This window comes from Martes martes (assembly GCF_963455335.1).
Source record: "Martes martes genome assembly, chromosome: 6".
NCBI lineage: Eukaryota > Metazoa > Chordata > Mammalia > Carnivora > Mustelidae > Martes > Martes martes.
In genome coordinates this window covers 20,390,485-20,411,786 of record NC_137893.1, presented here as the reverse complement: position 1 = coordinate 20,411,786, position 21,302 = coordinate 20,390,485, and the positions used below count along the sequence as shown (strand labels likewise).

Here is a 21,302-nt window from a genome sequence, read left to right as displayed (position 1 = left end):
TGCTCAGTACTCTAAAGAGGCAGTGATGCTAGTCTGATAGTTTTCTCCAACAGGACTGAACTGGATCGCACAAGCCAATGCCATTAGCACTGTGGTATTTTCTTCTCTGTGTTCAACAGAGTATATAACAGTTGAATAGGGTTTTCAGGGAAAAATTACGCCATTAGAATTAGAACATCATCAAAGTCAGCCTCCTGTTTGATCCATTCCCTTGTGCAACATCTATGCACAAGAGCTTCAACAGACACAACTGTTTTCAAACGGCTCTCTGTGGAAGAACCTGAGGAAAGGCAAGAGGGAGCTGTAGTAAGGTGAAATCTGTGCTCTTGATTTTTGTCTTTGTGTTCTGTGGGGAAGTTCAAAAGAAACTAACAAAACAGAATAAAGCCTCCAAACATTTGACATGGGTTAACTAGTTTAATTCTTATAATAATTCTAAGGTAGGTGACTGTTTTTAACCCCAGTTTACATGTGAAGAGATGGAAGGACAGGGAGGTTAAACACATTGTCCAATAAATTGTCACACAGACGGAAGGAGGTAAAAGTGAGACTCAGACTCAGGCAATCTGGCTCCAGCAGCCAGGCTGTTAACTCTCATATTATACCACTTCTCCAATGTGTTAGACAAAAGGGTCCTTTCCCAAAAGAGTCATAAAATGACTACATTAGAAGGTGCCATACTGGGGCGCCTGGGTGGCTCAGTGGGTTAAGCCTCTGCCTTCGGCTCAGGTCATGATCTCAGGGTCCTGCGATCAAGCCCCACATAGGGCCCTCTGCTCAGCAGGGAGCCTGATTCTCCCTCTCTCTCTCTGACTGTCTCTCTGCCTACTTGTGATCTTTCTCTCTGTTAAATAAATAAAATCTAAAAAAAAAAAAAAAGAATATATGTTTCTTAAAAAAAAAAAAAAAAAAAAAAGAAGGTGCCATACTATTTTACTAACAGTATGGACTTCGGATCAAAAGGGCAGAGCGTCTCCACGTGAGAAATGCCATCTCGATAACGTGGCCACAGAATTAGTTTAATGTAGCAAGAAAGCCTAAGAGGATCAGGTTGGCCTTCATGTGGTTTGTCACATGATTATGCAAGACTAGAGTCTACCCAGATCTATGGGTTTCAAACTATGTCTAGGGAGGTCAAAACCATTCTCCTAATAATACTAAGATTTGATTTATCTTTTGGACTCTCACTTTCCCATGTGTGTAAGGTAGAGGCTGGGGCTCCTGGGGCTCCATAACATGGAGATACCACCACAGATATGAGATCCAGCTGCCTTCTCTTAAGCCAAGCATAAACTATATTTTTAATTTGTAAAATATGTTTATATTTTATAAAAGCATATTACTTATGCTAATATGCAATGGGTTTATTGCTATTTTCAAATAAATTAACAAGAAAATGCTAGAATAACTTTCAGTTTTAAATTTCTTTTTTTCTTTTTTCCTTTTTTTTTTAAGATTTTTATTTCATTTATTTATTTGACACAGACAGAGACAGGAAGAGAAGGAACACAAGCAGGAGGCTTGGGAGAGGGAGAAGCAGGCTTCCCAGCCCCATGTGGGACTCGATCCTGAATCAGGATCTGAGCTAAAGGCAGACACTTAACAACTGAGCCACCGGATGCCCCTAAATTTTTTTTTTTAAAGATTAATTTATTTTAGAGAGTGTGAGAGTGAGGGGGATTGTGGAGTGGGGAGAAGCACAGGGAGAGGAAGAGAGATACTCAAGCAAACTCTGTGCTGAACACAGAGCCCGATGTGGGGGCTCAGTCTCACGACCCTGAGATCACAACCTGAGCTGAAACCAAGATTAGGTTGCTTCACTAACTGCACTATCCAGGTGCTCACCCCACCAGCTTTTTTAAAAGATTTATTTATAGTTTTATTTCAAATGCAGTAAACATGGATAACCCCCGCAAACAAAACTTTTTGGCAACATGAATAAATCTCATGAGTGCAAGGGGCTCAGGAGACCAAAAGTTTGAGAACTTCTGCTCTGTTTAGATCAGTGCTTCTTAAACTTTACTGTGCACACCAATGCCCTGGAGATGTGAAGATGCAGATTCTGATCCAGGATGTCTGGGGTGGGGCCTGGGTGTCTGCCATTTTAACAAGCACCCAAGTATCACCAGTGCTGCTGGTCTAGACTATACTTTGAGAAGTAGGGGTCTAGAAACACCTAGACTAAGTAACATTGTTTGTTAGTTGCTCAGCATTGGGCCTGAGCCTGAGTATCTAGCATAAAAACACAGTACATTTAACTGCAATGAAGAGTGACCCAAGTGTCTCATACATTGTAAAATTAAAGGTTTTTGCATATATTAGTTTGTTATTTTACTAATTCATTCATTCATTCAATAATCCTGGACTCAGCTGATATCATGACAGACAATGAGCTGTGACTTATTCAAATGAAGAAGACCAGATTCATTTATGGGTCATTTTATGAAAAAGACCTGGTTCCTGCCTTTGAGTAACTCACAGGCTTATGAAAGAAGAAGAGAGGCCAACAAACAATAGTGTGCTAGGTGCTGTGACTGAGGTATGTATAAAGGATATACCTACTATGGGGCAAAGAGGAAGAAGAGGTTCTGGCTTTTCCTAAGAAAGTTGGAGAAGACCTAATAGAGCTGATGACATTTGAATGAGGCCTTGAAGGAGAAGCAAGAAATCCCAGGTAGAGAGCAAGGGAGCACAAATGCAGACACAGACTCTGCCCATACAGAATTAGTTTTGGTGGCAGTGAGCAACTCAGTGGGGCTGGAGTAGAAAGCCCTGAAAGATTTTAGAAAGGAGAATGTCTGATTAGGTTGAAAGATGTCTCCCTTGCTGGTAAGGAAGACAGATTAGGGGAAGGAAAGTCTGGATCAGGGCATGATGAGTCATTGGGAAGTCATAGCTGTGGTCTGGGAGAGATGCTGTGGATGGGAATCAAGGCGGTGAGATGGCAGAGAAGAGAAGAGGCGCTCTCTGTGGTTGAATGTTGGGGAAGACGAAAAGGAAGTTCATGAAGCATCTGGGACATCTTAGTATGAGGGTTTGGCAGAATGATTAATTAATCGAGATGAAGAACATAAGAAGAAGAACATATTCAGGGTTGGAAGATGAAACATGACCTACGTATAGGGAACTTACTTGCATTCAGTTTCTATTATGTTCTCACGTGACTGGGCACAAAACAACAAAGGACTCTTTGTATGTTTGGACATACAATTTTCTGACTTTATTTCAAAACTCCAGTTAGCATGGAACCAAAACAACAAAGGACTCTTTGTATGTTTGGACATACAATTTTCTGACTTTATTTCAAAACTCCAGTTAGCATGGAACCAAATCCATCCCTATTTGCAAAATTTTGGGGTTTTCCAAGTTGCACCATATTGGAAAATTGTCAAAATTTTGATGTAAGAATTATGCATTTGATCTAGATACCAACTGTATAGTTGCAAGTAAAACAGGAAAAAGAAGTGTCTACAACTCATTTTTTTTCTTGCTCTGGGATGTCTAATGAATGTGCTGGTTTATTAATCACACGTATTTAGTCTTACAGGAACTTACATTGGTTGATTTCTGTCTTACACACATAATAAAGGAGAATTGGAAAAGCATGAGAAAAATGCTAATGTCAGCAGAATTTAGAGGTGTAATATCTTTGCTTTCCTGAATGAAGTTTTAATTAGGCTTTGAGAGTAATAAAAAATTCATTAGCTTTCAATATACTGGATTACTTCCCTTTCTCTATTACGTTTAGGGTGGGGTAGAAGTCCATTTGAATATCAATATCTTTTTAACTACAAAATTACTACAGGCAGTTGTACAGAATTTAGGGAGGCACACTGTGAAGTACAAAGAAAATAAAAATCCATCCATGTTTCCACCAGCCAGATAACAGCTTGGTAGGCATCTCTTTAGACTTCAATGATATTTTTGCTGTTCTTTTAATAGTTTTAAATCTGAATATTCTCATTCAGATTTAGAAAAAAAAAATGTCCTGCAATGCTAGGACAGACGCTGAAACTTTTTCATTTTTTTATTTTTCATTTGATTGTCACTGAGCCGATAGGGATATCTACATGTGTTTCTCAGGCTCCCATTGTCCTCATACCTTGACCTTTACTATGTTAGTCATGTCCAGAAGCACTTTCAAGTAGGTGTTTCTGTTCCTACAGCTCTTCAACCCAATACAGTGGAAAAACCACTTAACCCAGATCCTAGGATAATGTCTGGCACATAGGTGGAGCTCAAAAAAAAAAAAAAAAAAAGCTTCTTTGTTAAATGATTAGATGAGATCAATAGACCAACCAATCCTTAATCAAAAGGAACCCAAGGAGTCTTGTCTCTGTGGTAAACTTCAAGTCAGATTTTCTCCACTCTATTTCTGGTCAGTGGGCTCCTGGCTTTTCTTTAGATGGGAACTGGCCTTAATCATGTCCTCTTCTTCTTCTTCTTTTTTTTTTCCCCAAGGATTTTTTTTTTTTTTATTTATTTGACAGAGAGAGAGAGATCACAAGTAAGCAGAGCAGCAGGAAGAGGCAGAGAGGGAAGCAGGCTCCCCGCTGGGCAGAGAGCCCAATGCAGGGCTCTATTCCAGGACCCCGAGATCATGACCTGAGCCGAAGGCAGAGGCTTAACCCACTGAGCCACCCAGGTGCCCCAGTCATGTCCTCTTCTTAATTCTCTGTCTGTAGTCTATAGACGTGGGATAAAGTATGGGTTATTAGGGACCAGGCATTCCTACCACCATTTGTCTGCTTCTACCTGTTTCCTCCCCTAATTCCTTTCTCATACCTCCTTCCGGAGCTTTCCTAGAGAGTCTGCCATGTCCACTGGGGTCACCTGACCTTTGGAGCCCTGTCTGGCTGACTCAGATGAGAATCCTTCCCAGACATTCTAGTTCTGATAAGATGCAAGGTAGCTTTTTGGAAACAAAAAGGATTTCATTCATGAAGGCACTTTCCACTTAGCCACTTTCCTGCATTTGAAGAGTTAGCATCCTTCTTGTGAAGACATCTCTAAGCTTCTTTGCTATGTCTAAAATGGTAGCCCAACTTTGTCTACACTATATTTTATTGCCAAATGGCTTAGTTCCTTAAAATCAGTCAGTAAAACACAAGGTCAATTTTAGAAATTGGACATTGGAATGGAGGAAGAATTAGAAACACCAGGGGGCAGGCAAGGCGGAGGGAGGCATTATAAGCCTTCAAAATAAAAACAAAACTAAAATGAAATAAAAAAAAAGAAGGCCTTTTATATTTGGCTGTGTATGGAAGATGGGAAAAATGAGTTAGGCAAGCAAAAGATAAGAACTGATGAAAACTCAGGCCCACAAGGAAGGCTGCAAGGAAGTGCTTGAAGAAGAAGAAATTGCTTCTTCTCTGGTGCCATGAGAACCCGAGGAGCTGGATGGAGGAGCTACAGGGCAGGAGCTGATAACGGCCCCGCTCCACCAGGAGGCCAGAGCGGGGATGCCAAAGGAAATGGGGAACCCGAGTTTGATTCCAGTAGGTCACCTTTGACGATATATTTGCCACCTAAGTGACAAAATATTCTATGTTGGCAAGCCTCTGTTCGCTACTTACATTTAATTCAATGAAGTTACATCCTTTTTTTTGTCTTTCTAAATTAAATTTGTAAGAATATATGTAAGGGATAAGATTGTGGGTGAGGTTGAGGGGCTCACCATTAGGATGAGTAGGACGGCTGTTCTTTCTTTTTAAAATATTCTGTCTTGGGACATTTAAAATATTTTGTCTTGGGGCGCCTGGTGGCTCAGTGGGTTAAGCCTCTGCCTTCGGCTCAGGTTATGATCTCAGGGTCCTGGGATCGAGCTCCACATCGGGCTCTCTGCTCAGCAGGGAGCCTGCTTCCCTCTCTCTCTCTGCCTGCCTCTCTGCCTACTTGGGATCTCTGTCTGTCAAATAAATAAATAAGATCTTAAAAATAAAATAAAATATTTTGTCTTGGAACAGAGTAATTACAGGAAGACGGTCAGTTTCCTTGAGTGGGCATAAGAGTTTATACTCCAGTCCATTCCCAAACTCTTATTAGAACTTTGTATGCCCAGGAGCTGTGAAGGAATCATGTGAGGACCTTCTCCCTCAGAATTCCTGTCTAAGTCAGAGAGAAAACCACGACAGTTCCTGTTCTGACAAAGTCACCTTAAGAAGAGTGGCTTTCTCACAGGCACTGGCAGGAAGGACTTTCTAAAAATTTAATTTAATTTGATTTTTTTATTAGGTTCAATTAACCAACACATAGTGCATCATTAGTTTTTGATGCAGTGTTCAAAGATTCATTAGTTGTGTATAACACCCAGTGCTCAGCACCGCACATGCCCCAGGAGGGACTTTGGTCCTTCCGTTTCCGTCTTCCATCTTAACTGGCATCCTGATGGCAGCCGATGGGCCTGCCAGTCCCTATTGTCTTCTAGTTAAAAAAAAAACCCAGATAACAAAGAGCCTTTAATTGGTCAAATTATCGGAGATGTACATTATTAGTTCAAGTGCATCCATGGGATTTTCTTTTCAAATGTCACTGGGATTAAAATAACAGGAAACCGGAGAGGGAAGCATTAGAAAGGGGCAGGCTTTGGCAGCTGCGTGCGCCTACACGACTACAGAGGACATCCTGGATGTAAGGGTTATTTAAGAAGATGGGGGAGGGGGAAGACAGAAACACCAGGACTAAACAAACACTACAAAGAGATGGCCTTGTCCAGTGTTTGCCACTACATTCTCTCTGTCTCTAGAAAAGTGGCAACTGCTGGGTTCAAAGTAGATGAAATGTTCTAATTTGCATCTTCATATAATGCATTTACAATGGGTAAAAGAGCACCTCCGTGTGCACACCTCAGAGACCACTTATAATCAAAATGATCAGCTTAATGGAGATAATTATACTAATTTTGAGGTAAATAGGATGTACTTAATTAAGAATTCTTGTAGTTTATGCAAAAATACTCTTGCAGTTTTTGGAAAGCCTCTTCTGCCTCAGAGGATCTTGAAGAATCTAATTTTCCCGCCGTGTGGTAGAGCTCCTAAAGGAAAACATGATCATAGGGCATAAGTCTTTAAAAATGCCTCCTAGGACTTCTACTAAAGCCACTTCTGGTAAATATTTCAATAGCCATTTTCACGAAGCTGTCAGTCCACTCAGTGAATGCAGAAAAGTTGTGGCAAGCCCTTTTTGCTAGAAAACTCCCCAGCGTCCTCCACAAGTCTCTACAATACTTCAACAGAAGAAGAATTCATTCCAGTTAAGGGAGGGAAAAAAAGGGTCTTTAGGAGGGCTGAAACACAGACTTACAAAGACCACAAGGCCAAAATTTTCATTTTTATTAGCTATTTGGCTCAAACCTTTTTTTTTTTTTTTCTCAACAAATTTTGATCTATAGACCTATCTGAAGTTGTAAAATAGGCAATGAAACAACTGTTTTATTCTGCTGGTTTATGTGGAATGAAGCCAAACATATGGCAAACTATACTATTACAGAGGAATTTGGATGGATGATCTCTTCTTCCGTGTGCCCTTTTCAATCCCTTCTCCCTTGGTAGACACCAGCTGCCGGGGGTGCTAGGTCAGTTCCCTCCAGGAGCACATGCCGTGTCATACCTATGCCTGGAGGGCCAGGTAAAGTCACCAGCAGTTTCTAGGAGGTGTCTTACAGGAAAAGGTAAAGGGTAAAAAGGGAAACTGATTAGGTCTTTCCTAGAGAGCACAAATGTGCAGGAAGAATATTTGATCCCTGCTGAAGACACAGAAGCCCAAGGAAGTACATGAAGAGTGACAGACGCCCCCACCTACCATACAGAATCCAGAGCCATCCAAGCACTCGTCAGAGTTATCGTTGCAGCCACAGGGCAGACACTCTCCTGACTGGGCGAGAAAGAATCCAGCACCACATTTCTGAAACAGACACAACAAAAATATTTGCTTTATTGAAAAGACCTCTTTTGGTCAATATTTTCTGAGAAGAATACGAGGAGATGCTTACTAATCTATCTAAATATTTCTTTACAGAATGTACTAGAATGAACTATTTATATTGCGATTCAGTGGTGTATGTCTAATTTTTTTTGTTATATTCTCCCCCTTTTTGTATTTTTTTAACTTTTCAGGGGAATAGGAATATCTTTAACACTGTCCTAATATTGTCAGGAAGAATAAGAAGATTTTGGGTAACAGTAAAGAAGAAAGAAATTTTCTGATGTTTTCTTAACAAAACAAAACCAAACCATGACAACTGGTGAGGGTGAGGAATTGCCTCATGCTCCCTAAAAATAAAGACTTATGGTTTCAGAAATTACTGGCTATAGCATAACAACTCAGAGATGTGTCTTTCATGCTTAAAATTTTTTTTCTCTTAAATTTTTAAGAGAATGCTTAAATTTTTTTCCCTCAGATCTTAACATTTTAAACAGAGGGTTGAGAAGTTAATGAGTTCTTATACTTGCCAGGTCTTATGTGGGTGTCATTCATGTATTTCATTTTTTCTTATAGTTCTGTGAAGAACACATCATTTTTCCAATTCTAGTGATGAAATCATTAGACACAGAGGTGCTAAGTGGGCTGTGGTGATGTTAAACCATCTTTCAATACACCAGTCAACCTACACAACGATGAATTGCCCCTCGCCCTTGCCAATGTCACTCATGCCCTACTTGAGAAACTTTGTGACATTCTTCCTAATTTACGTGATGGGAGTTGTGAACATGTGTTTTATTTTTCTTCAGAATGTCTTAGTGATGCAAGGCAGCAAGGGCATTATAGACCTGGAAGTCCACTCCCCCCATCAGACAGATTCGCTTCTAAAGAATTCCAGACAGATAAGAATCTGGGCTGTTTCCACAAACTTACAGAGTTGGAGATTTCACATCACCTCCCTCCCCCCATTTCATTGACTCATTGTACTTTGTACTCTCTTAGCCACCAGGAAATTTTTCATTATATCTGGCTGAAGTCCCTTTGACTGCTATGCAAACCCATTTCCTTTTGCTTTTTTCTCTGTAAAGAAAGAACCACTGGACACTATTCACGGTATAAAAACACCACCACAAAAAACAAAACAAAACAAAACAAAAAAACACCACCCGTTTGGACCTGAAAACTAAAATCTGATATATTCAATTGGGAGGAAGTTTAACAAAGAATAATGACATTTGTCCATAAAGACAAGGCGAAGAAATTCCATCTTTCTAAGTGAGAGAAAGAAAGAAAGGGGGAGAGAGGACTGATTTATAATTTATAATGGAGAGTTTGTGGTTGATAGGAAACCTTTTCCTTAATTTCCACTAGGGAACAATAGAGAGGGAAAGTGCTAGAACTGCAGCAGGAAGCATTTAATTTAGTCCATATAAGTTCATGTATTTTTGAATTTTGTTTCAAAATATAAAAAATACACGTTTGGGGCACACCTGGCTTGCTCAGTCAGTTGACCCTACTACTCTTGATCTCGGGGTTGTAAGTTCGAGCCCCACATTGGGTATTAGAGATTACTTAAAAATAATATCTTAAAAAAATACATGTTTTAACTGCAATGCAGTACACAGATATACATATAGGTATGTCCATATATAAGGATATACATATATATCAGAGAAAGTTTCGCAAAGCACTAGCTAACCTATGTGCCATGTACCTTAAACTTCTTTCCTTGATTTAAAAATACATTCTTGTCATAAGACATATGATTGATGACCCATGAATGTGTTGCATCCTGCAGTTTGACATGAAGAGGGTTTTAATTATCAGAGGAATGGATAAGAATAGTGAGGGGCCTAGTATTAGTTATCTAAGTAGCTTCCAAAACAGCAGTTTCTGAGCTCTCTAACATGCATGGACATGTAGGGAGTCTCTCATTCAGTTCTGACAAAGAAGTAAAAAAATCTGTATTTTTTATAAAATAAATATTGTATTAAAAAAATTACTTAAATTAATCCTTCCCCCCCAGCTTTATTGAAACAATAATTGACATTTAATATTGCATAAGTTGACAGTATACAATGTGTTGGTCTGATGTGTGTATGTATTGCAAAATAATTACCAGCATAATAGCTTTAGCTAACACTTCTGTCATGTCACATAATTACCATTTCTTTTTTTTGGTGAAGACATTTAAGATGTACTCTCTCAGCAACTTTCAAGTATATAATACAATATTATTAACTATGACCATTGGTCTATACATTCGATGTTCAGAACGTGTTAATCTTGGAACTGGAAGTTTGTACCCTATGATCAACGCCTTCCCATTTTCCGTGCTCCCCAGCCCCTGTGACCACTATTCTGGTCTCTGTTTCTAGGTCCCAACGAATGGGACAGAGACTGGAGGTGTGTTAGGAGGGGAAAAGCATGCTGGTGTCGGCAGGGAGTCTGGTAGTGACGCCTGGAAACAGAACATGTGAAGATTTACTTGTATCATCAACTATGGTAAGAACCCTCCTGGCCCAAGGTATCAAGTTCCAGTAAAAGCACTCTAAAGTGATATTAGTTCAAGTCTTTTTGGCATTTTTGCTCCTCTTTTATCTAAAGAAGACAAAGAATATGAAGATTTGTCCTGAATAAATGCATCATTTTGAATATGACAGTAGGTAATCCCTTAAGTCCTTGAGGACTTAGCTAAATCAAGAGATTCATATTCAAAGAACAAAAATAAAATTGCATAACACAGAAAACAATCCCAAATAACAATAACAAAATTTTTTTTTGGTAAATTCTGTATTTTAGAAAAGCTTCCGATTTACAGAAAAATTAGAAGGATCTGTTATTGTTTTTTATTTATTTATTTTTAAAGTTCCCTGAAGATTCCAATGTGTGATTAAGGACTGCTCTAAAGCATCTCACAGTGCATTATTCATGTTAATTGCTCCATGAATGCTTGTGATTTAAACAGTTTGGACCAGGATAGCAAATCTGAAGCATATGTGCTGTTGGAAACCAGTGGTTTATGCTGCTAATACACTCACTGCTCCCTACTGGGGCTGGATTTGGTCTCCAGTCTTTTTCAACACAGTCTAGGCAGCTACTGCCTAGACTGGACTGGGCTCAATGAAATCTTTTTGTTATGCTTAGTTTAGGAATGGACTTCACCCAGAGCGTCTGTCATTATCCACTTATACATTCCCCAGGCTAAGGCTCTGACCTTGTGTGAAATGGACTTGGCTCCAGTCTCGTAAACTGTAGGAGGTGGGAAGAAAAAGGGAGGCAGGGATAGGGTCACATGGAGCCCCCGGTGGAGATAGTGCAGTAGGGTGGAAACCTGACCAACTTCTTTTCTGCTGGGCTTTGTATACCTGAAAGATTATATTTTCTAATTCATCTATCCAGAGGGGAGGTGCCATTTTAAAATTTGTGTACAAGCATCATTTAGGCTAATGAAAGTCCTAGGCACGGGAGTTTCTGATGCCACTACTACATGCACTGAATATCTTGGATCCTTTGTGTTGTAGAACCTTAGAGGATTTCTCAGAGTGGCAAATAATTAAGTGGTTCAAGAGAAGTTTGAGCATCCTCAAGGAAGAGCTATATAATGTTGTTCCTTTTATGTAGAAATGTTTTGTCAAGTCTCCAGAAGGTTCTGTTTTTCCTAAATATCTTCTTGAAATTCTATAGGAACTGACAAAACTGACCTTGGTTATAATATTTAAAGGCAGATAATTTTAAGAATGAAAGCACAGTTAATTTTAGTTTTGTTACTGATTCCAAGACCTGTGTTATTTAGCGACTTTGAAAGCTGAGTGGTCTTCCCACAGAGAAAATGTCTGCCTGATTTCTTTTGGAATATCCTCCATAATTTCTTAAGCGAAGATGGTGTTTATGTTTATATATGTGTGTGTGAGCAAGAGAAGTGTTACAATCAACTTCTAGATGCCACACTGAATACTCTGGCCCGTATGAGAAGACCTGACCTATAGCATACAACCGTAGAAACACATGTGGCTAAACTGAGAATATTCAGAGGGCTTGTACTGTCTGGGGTGGTTCCTAGGCTTTAAATTAATGGTAATAACAAGGATAATGATGATAATAATGAAGATAATTATAACACAGTTATTATTTATTGAGGGCCTATGTACCAAGCATTGTAAGTGCTTCATCCACATTATGGTATCTGCTCTTTGTAACAACTCTGTGCGTTAGGTATGAGTATCTGCATTTTGGAAATGAACAAAGTGCTGGTCAGAGAAGATGAAAAATGTATACACAGCTGTATAAGGAGCTCAGACAAACCTAAATTTTGTTCTTTCTCCACTATAATATGCTACTTCTCATAAAAACAAAAAAGAGAAAGGGAAGGAAGGAAGGAAGGAAGGATGAATTGATTTGGATCCTTTGTTTGACTCCTGGGTTTGAGCTCTTAACCATCTGGTGTATGGTTAATATATATTAATCCAACAACTTTTTTGGATATTTAGGTTATTTCTAAATTTTTGCTACTACAAACAGTCCAAAGCAGGCTGAAATGGATAAAAACGTAAAATCTTTCCTTTAAACTCCAGAAAAAAATGTTATTAAGGTACAGATACATACTTAAAATACATAAAGTTATTAATATATGAAAAACATTGACTGGGACTATCTATTCTTTAAACAATTTATTTCGGCCCAATTGTCATTTTGACTAATTACTTTCCATTAAATCATTTGTAGACTTTTTACAGCTCTCTGTCATCAGCTACTATATTATTACAGCTTGTCTCTTGCTTGAACACTGACTGGATGAATCAATAACATTTAGTTCTGCCTTCAAAGAATAGAATAGATTGTCATTTGCTTACTTTGTTATCATCGGTGTGGTATGTGGCTTTGAGTAAAAATCAATGTGTGTGTACTTGATTAATTTTACATTCACAGAAGTCAGAATTAGATGGAACTTTAGGAAGAAATTGGTATGGTATACCCATGTGCCACTTACATTTAAAGGACCTGGGAGTGACAGTATATGTTGATATCATTGCAGAAGGCATTATTTCCTGAGGTCCATCATATAATCACAATATTAATTATTTCATAAGATAATATAACATAGTGAGACTGTTTCTTAACAAAGAGGATAACATTTATCCAGCCAATTGATAGTTTTGTCTTCTTATGAAGAAGTCCCTTGAGAACAGTAACTGAAACTAACAATACTGTCATCATACAGAACATTTTTTGAATTTTCTTAAGATTCTGAAGTCATGACTTTTTGAGGTCTAGTCCAGTCTGCATCCCTTGAGTGTAGTAAACTCAAGCGAAGTAATACCATTTTAGGTTAAAAATGTTCACAAAAATCTCCCTGGGTTTTCCAAATATTGTCACAGAGGAGCTAATAAATTGGCCCAAAGTCACTACTTTTGCATAGATACTATATCTCTACAACCTTCAGAATTTCTGTTGAAAAGCCTGATAGACTAAACAATTTAAATGCTCAAATAGCATTCTCTAGGAGTCTGAGCTCCCCAACTACCCACTGAAAGAAGCAACGGCAAAAATGGATTAAATTTACAGGGAGTCTGAGGTTGTCACGTGAGACCCATCTTGAAGTCTCTCTTGGAGAGACTCAGACCTTAATCTTCAGCTCCAACAAATGACCGTGAATTAATTATAATAAAATTCCATTACAAACAGCGTACTCTATAGCCCTGTACCTATTCTAATAATATCTGACCTATAATACTGTAGTTCTCCCCCCTTATCTGTGGATGATACATTCCAAGACCCCCAGTGGATGCCTGAAATTGCAGATAGTACTAACCCTACACATACTATGTTTTTCCCTATACATACATACCCATGATAGTTTAATTTATAAATTAAGCACGGCAAGAGATTAACCACAATAACTAATAATAAAATAGAACAATTATACCAACACACTGTAGTAAAAGTTCTGTGAATGTAATCTCTCTCTCTCTCTCAAAATATTGTACTGTATTCACCTGTTTTCTTTTGGATGAAGTAAGATGGAAAAATGCCTGCTTGATGAGAAGCAGTGAGGTTAATGACATAGACATTGGGACCCAGCGTTAGGCTACTACTGATGGTATCATCTGCTTCTGAATGGAGGTTGACTTCAAGTAGCTGAAGCCACGGAAAACAAAACACTGCACAGGGCGGGGGAGGGGTGATCACTGTAGAAATTTGCTTTGTGTCTTCAACCAAGGATTTGCCAACATTTTACAAATATTCAGTCATCTTGCTTTCTGAATTAGACTTCTAGAATTTTGATTCATCAGCTTTTGCTTTAATGTACTGAGGACCGATGTGGAAAGCATCAAAAAAAAACAAAAAACAAAAAACAAAACCCAAACCAAAATCTCTCTGAATTGATTTGCTTGTATCCAGAGTCATTGCTACATTCCAAATTAGTATTCTTCAAATTTAACAATGCACATCCAATTCTCTCTCTGCTTAGGTTTTTGTATGTATATAATGAATCCACTTTTCTCCTTGTTTCCAGGCAACAATGATTTTTTTAAAAAAAATATTTTATTTATTTATTTCACAGACAGAGATCACAAGTCAGACAGAGATCACAAGTAGGCAGAGGCAGGCAGAGAGAGAGGGGGAAGCAGGCTCCCTGCCGAGCAGAGAGCCCGATGCGGGGCTCGATCCCAGGACCCTGGGATCATGACCTGAGCCTAAGGCAAAGGCTTTAACCCACTGAGCCACCCAGGCACCCCGCAACAATGATTTTAGCTGTAGTTTAGGTTTTAGAGAATTCCACTTTTTAAAAATCGAATAATAAAAGTCACCTTAAGATTGAATATTATCCTCACATAAAAGCTAAAACTTGGTGCCTTTACACTGAGTCTGTGGGTCTTGTGCAATCCTGACTTCCATCTGCTTAAAACTTGGGCAGACCTAAGAATCAGTATTCAGAGGCCTTTTATTTGGAAGGACCAATGGTTTAATTTAATGTATTCAGAAATATCAAGTTAGCCTTTGTGGGAAGGAATGACTTCTGAGAATGCATGAGTTTATGACATGGGTAGGCATCTCACAGGCCATTTTTCTGTGTCTATAGAAATAAAAGACAGACTATCTGGGATGGAAAGCAGTCCTGAATTAAGCTGTTGGTAACGTTTGACTCTATACTTTTTCAGGAAGGGCTTAACACATCCTGTCTGTTCGTATACAAAGCTGTGTCAGAGTGCCCAAATAAGTTAAAGGCAGTCTGTAATGTGTAACAGTTAGCAAGAAGTTGACTTCTTGATTGATTTTACTTGAATGTGGACAGAATTACCCCTGTATCCTCCCTTGGGTCTCTTTAAGCTCTTGTTTGCGTCATTGAAATTCCCTACATTTCAATAGGTGAAGTTAAGTTTTAGATTTTGACAGTGATTTCACCATAGCTCGATTAGGAAAGTGGTTTCAACATTCTTCAGAGGTTTATCCGGTTGAAAGGTATTTCTTCTTATAACTAGCACCATCAAACTAGAGCATCACTAAACACAGACTGTGGAGCTAGATTCTCCTCGTTGGCTCTTGAAGCGTCGTTTGTGCTTATGGCTTAGGACCTGAGTCTGCCGTGGCTTGGCCTGCATGCCAAACACTCCAGCTCTCAATGTAATCTCCAGTGACATAGAGACAAGGATTTAGGTTCTGAGGAATTCTGAGAAGCACAGAGCTGTACTGATCAGAGTTAAGCCAGGTTCTTTAATTCTGTAAGGTGGAGAGGTATGTATCACAGCAATGATGTTGCGTTAATGTGGCTATTCCTCAACACTTTTTAGGAGACTTTTGAGTCTTCTCTTGGGCAGGGAAATCCGTGCTCCACCCAAAGATTTCAAACAACTCTGCAAAGCCGGTACTCAATCAAATGTTACTCGGAATGGAGGTACCAGCAGACTCGGGCTGTGATGATGTATTTACCACCCTTGGCTCTCTTTAGTTGTGTAACTGAAAGGATCAAACGAGAAAGTTTAGAGCCCTATGGCCATAAAGATTTTCTTTTTGAAATGTAGGATTTGGGGATGATTATGTTCACTAACACTGATGAAAATTTCTTTAATTGTCTCCTTGAAAATTTCCTTTAAATACTTTGTAAGTTGCTCATTTGTAGTAGTGATTGCACTTCTATAACATAATCGGGCATTAGTGGTGCCTTTTTTCCTTTGATTTTCTTGAAAAAAATCTGCTAACACCTGGCTTTCTGCCCTGGTTCCTCGTCACTTCATCTCATGTAACTTGTTCTTTTCACTCCCCACCTTCCAAGCTACGGTTACACAACACAGCCTTGGCCAGATTTCCTTTTTCTTTCTTTCTTTCTTTCTTTCTTTCTTTCTTTCTTTCTTTCTTTCTTTCTTTTTTTTTAAATATATCTCGAAGCTGACTCAGTTTTATTTAATTTACTGGGGCAAATGCCTTGGACACATTTCCAAGAAAGGAAGAGATACGGTGTAGAAGGGCTAGAAGAACAAGCAGAGAGAAATGACTTCAGAGTTACAGGCATTTGGGGGATTTTTACATGACTCCTTCACCACTTGGCAGGAATCAGTGTTGTGAGATGGCAGACATTTCTGTCATCTTCCACTGGGTTTTAATGAGTAATAATAGCTAATATTTATTGACGGACACCAGGCATGGAGTTAAGTGCTTTTTATAGACATTCCAATTTGGTCGTCACCACTTTAATGGCCCCACAGTCTTGCAATTGTCTGACTAAATTGCCTTTTCTTTTCACTAGGAACAGGGAGGCTTAATTGTCTATAAACTTATAGTGGCTTCCTTTCCTCTATAGGGAAGGCAGTGCTGCTTCCTTGGGCAGGTTGACTGGTTGGGATGTCCCATCAGTTTCCTTCGCTAATAAATGTGTGCTTCTGTCGTGCAATCCTCCCAGTCCTTCAGTGCTACCCTTACCCTGGATTGCTCAAGATGGCGGTCCTGTTTTTCTTTCCTTACCTTCTTCCTCACGGGTTTATGCTTCACTGAAGAAATGCTATTGTGAATTAGTAGGAAAGGAGAAATACATCCCAAACCTCAACTGTACCCATTTATTCTCAGGAGATAATCTTGCCTCCTCTTTCAATGAGAAAATAGAGGTCATTCAGTGGAAAATCTCATACTATCTATTTTTCTTCTCCTCAAAATTCATCTTAATCTTTTTTTTATGATTTTATTTATTTATTTGAGAGAGAGAGAGAGAAAGAGAGAGCGAGCATGGGGGGAGGGGCAGCGGGAGAAGCAGACTCTCTGCTGAGCAGGGAGCTTGACACAGAGCTCAATCTCAGGACCCTGAGATCATGACTTGAACTGAAGGCAGACCCTTAACCAACTGAGCCACCCACGTGTCCCCGCATCTTAATTTTAACTCATTCTGATTTCCTCTGTTCATCTCAGATGAGATAGCGTTCCTCATATTAGAAGAGATTAGCCCTCTCTCTGTGCTCTGGAACCCATACATCTGACCCTACCATCACCTGGCTTCCTTCTCTCACACACCATCCAGCAATTTGCACCCACAGGGGTGAGGAAAGCCAGAGCATAATTAGGTCCTGGGTCCTGTGTTGGATGAGCTGTGACTTCCTCCCTGGGGCTCAGATTCTAAGAATACCTTCCCTCAGCTCTACTTCCCTTTCATTCTCCTCTTCTTTTGCTCAGCCAAACTTCATGAGTGAGAGAGAATTCAATCACTCTGGCTCTGCGTTCTTCATGCCAACCCATGCCTCTATCCGTCGCCTGGCTTCTGTCTCCACTGTGCCACTGGAGAGCTGTCAGAGGACCCAGGGCAGAACTGATAAAGCTGTCGGGTGATGTCTTTGTGACTTTTGCTTTTCCAGTCTTACTTGTTCTCATTCTAGTACTTAACATGGTTCAAATTCCCTCCTTGAAATTCTCTCTTCTCTTGGTTTCCAGGACAACCTGTCTTCAGGTTTTTCTCTTGCTTATCTTTCTCAGTGTTTTGGGGGTGGGGTGGGGTGGATGAAGTGGCAGGAAGGGAGGGCTGTTCCTCTTCCTCTGCTGCCTCCACACTATTGATGTTCTCTAGGATCACCTCCTTCTAGCTCTTTCTATCAATGCACTCTGTGATGTCAACCTCACCCACAGTTTCATCCTCTGTCTATATTCTCGTGACTCCCAAATCCCTCTACACAACCCTGATCTCACTCTTTTATGCCATGCTCTTGTTTCCAAGTGCCTGTGAGAGAAGCCATCTCCAGTTCTGTAGGCATAGGGAGTTGACTGTGTCCCACAGTAACCTTATTATATACTCTCCTAATCTATTTTTCTTCTTATATCATATCTCAGATAGAGATGATAGAACATAAAAGGAAAAAAAGTAATGGAGTGAGACTTTTCAATTTTATCAATACATTTGGCAGTAATATAATTTTTGGAAATGCTTCCAAAAGAATAAATTCTGCAAAGATCAGAAAATGGTTTGCACACAGAATAACATTTAAGTACCCAAGTTCTGTCTCTTCCTTTTCACAACCACTGTGCTATCATTGTTTATCTCAAATCTGTGGCTTAAATGGAGACAGATGGAGTGCCACAGAGCTCAGAGTCTCAAGTCAGAAAGGGCCTTGCACAATTCTGAACTGTTATAAATTTACTCTCTAAATTAATACCTCCATCTGTACTAGGGGGACTGTAGGACTGGAAGTTCTCCGAATTAATTTCTGTGTAGAAGGCAATGTTTATTAAAGGTTAAGTAACTGGAATGTGCTAATTTGAGGCTGACATATTTGTTATATTATTTAAACTCAACAGTAACCACAGCAACTGCGTAGAACTTAGACAACAAACGATTTTTTTGAGGGAGGAGAATTTTCTCATTGACATTGTTTGGAAATGCTGGCACATGAGGATAATAAAAAGCAGACTGTGGTTCAGCAAGTTTTATTATTGTTTTAAAATTCTCTCTACACAAAGTGCCTCTCATTGCCTCCACCTGGGCTAGACTGTTCCCACGTCCAGCCACCCTTTGTACACTACACCTCATAGAGTTTATATTCTACCTCTGAGAAGTTTATCAAGATGGGTCTTCCTCTTGTTCCCACTACCACTATTTAGTTCAGGATCAGGATAATTATTACAATTATCTCCACCCTACTCTCTTGGTCACCAGACTTTCTCCCTTCCAGTTCATTCTTTATTACCAGAATTAATTTTAAGAAAACTTGTGCTACTTGTCTGCTTTAAAACTCCCAGTGACTCTTCATTCATTGCTTACATGAGTACATAAAATTATTTAGCATGATGCACAATGTTCCTTTTTCATAATCCAACCCCAACCTGTCCTTTAGGGTGAACTTAAACTCTGCTCCCTCTGCTCTACTTAAACTATGGATTTCCTTCCTCTCCCAAATATACCATTCTTTTGACCACCTTGACTTTGCACAAGAGGCTTGGGGTCTTTCTCCTTTCCATCACTTATGAATCCTTTCCTTAGTCTTAGACTCAGTCGTTTTTCCTCTATGTTCCCATGCCACTCAGCACATATCTCATTAGAGCACACGGAACATGCTATTATAGTTTTTAATTTGCACTCCTGCCTCTCTGAAATCACTGTGAGATCTTTGAGAACAGGAACAGTGGCGTGTTCATCTTTGGATCTTCATCACCTATCATCATCATTAGCAAATAGCAGGTAGATTTTGAAAATATGTTACTCGAAAAAAGTAGATCCCAAACTGTAAAGAATGAACTAAATGAGGGTAAATAGTGTAGAAAGTTTGGAGAACATTTGGACAAATCTCACAAGTGAAGATCTTCAACCATGAATGAATCTTGTAAATATAATACTGAGGGAAAAAAGCCAGCTGCAGAACAGAAACACTACATTTATATTGCATTTAGAAACATACAAAATAATATTATACTGTATGTTATATAGGGACACGCACATATAAAGAAAAGTATAAGATATGAATGGGAATCTAAGAAATCGGGTTGTTTAAGGGCCAAAGAGGGGAATGGGATTGAGGAAAGATATAAACATATATCTTTCATATATATATATCTGCAATATATATGCAATATTTTATTTCTTAAATTCTATGGAGGGCACACAAATGCTCATGAAAGAATAAAAGGAAGAAAAAAAAAGAAAGAAAAACAAAAGCTTTCACTTAGGTTGACTGGATATTGGATTTCCATGTCTAGACCTGGTGAGGTCTCTAAAACATCATCTGTGGGAAGTGACTAATGTCTTGACAATAGATTCAGATGCTTGTGTATAATTTCCCTAACTTCCTTGTTATTCACTATGTACCGTGGTCATTATACAGAGTTAAAAAAAATAAGCATAAGAACATTCCTTTCCTAATTTGTTCTTCCTTTGTTTTTCATCTTACAGCTAGCAGCTACATCATCTCATGGGAAAACCCTTCCCATGTCTATATGTCTGTCTTAGTTAAAGCATGTTTCAGCCTTTAGGTTTTTCTAAAATGTTTAAAAGCCTACTTAATTTGATTTCCACTAACTAATTTATTTCAGCAGTAAAGTTACATGTCCTATGCTACCTGTGCAATCTGGAGTACTTTTGGAGGGCTTATTTATTCTAGTTGGGATGGACAAATTTAAGGCAGAGGTAAATTCTCAGAACAGTGCACAATACTCCCATTTTCCAATACAGAGAAACAAAATTTTAAAATTCAAGAAAGAGAACTTATAGGCTAGTTTTCTGTTCTAAAAGGGGGAGCTGGGGTCCAAATTCAGAGAACCATTTTCTCAGAGACCAAGACAGCGAATAAGTGGGCATCCCACCACCTCTGAATTTAGATCGGCAGAACCCGGCAGAGTGACCCATAAGCTGAGGTTGTGGTTGGCCTCTCCAGCTGGCTTGGAATTGAAAAGGGGACTAGGGAAAGATTGAGCAATGACTCAAACCAAATGAACCGGAATTGTGAAATTTAAGATCACGTTCTCAGAGTTTGCTAAATTTTTTTGGTATAATCTCTTCTTCATCATTCCCTTGCATGAAAGTCAAATAGTTTGTGAATTAAAACAGCTAATTACAACCGATGCTTTTGGAAAGTGTTCCCCCACCAGAAAGGAAATAGAAAAAAACCATAAATTTCAAAAGACAGCCTGTCCATTGATATAGTCAGTCAGGGGCCCTACAGGAAACAGAATTCACTTTAGGGGTTCAAATGAAGTGTGGGGAAGTTCAAGCACAAGGAACGGAGAAGCAATGGGAACACGAATCTACCCCCTCTAGGGCCAACGAGTCAAAAATAGTTGTTACACTAACCTAGGTGGAGGCCAGAACTGTGGCCACCATGAAAGCCAACGTCTTGTCTTGTGGGGGCCACAGCTTCTGCCGGGAAGCAGTGCCTAAGGCAGAGAGGGAACAGGGCAAAACTACCCCACCTGTC

The 21,302-nt window shown here is 39.3% G+C and overlaps 1 protein-coding gene across 2 annotated transcripts in view; it reads right to left on the bottom strand.

Moving 5' to 3' along the window:
• The window catches only part of LAMA4 (laminin subunit alpha 4), a 148,025-nt gene that overhangs the window by 103,330 nt on the left and 23,393 nt on the right, over window positions 1–21,302 (bottom strand). For both annotated transcript variants that reach the window (XM_080805146.1, XM_080805147.1), the window contains exon 2: window positions 7,801–7,902. In XM_080805146.1, coding sequence (XP_080661272.1) covers window positions 7,801–7,902 — 102 coding nt within the window. The remainder of the gene's footprint in view (window positions 1–7,800; window positions 7,903–21,302) is intronic.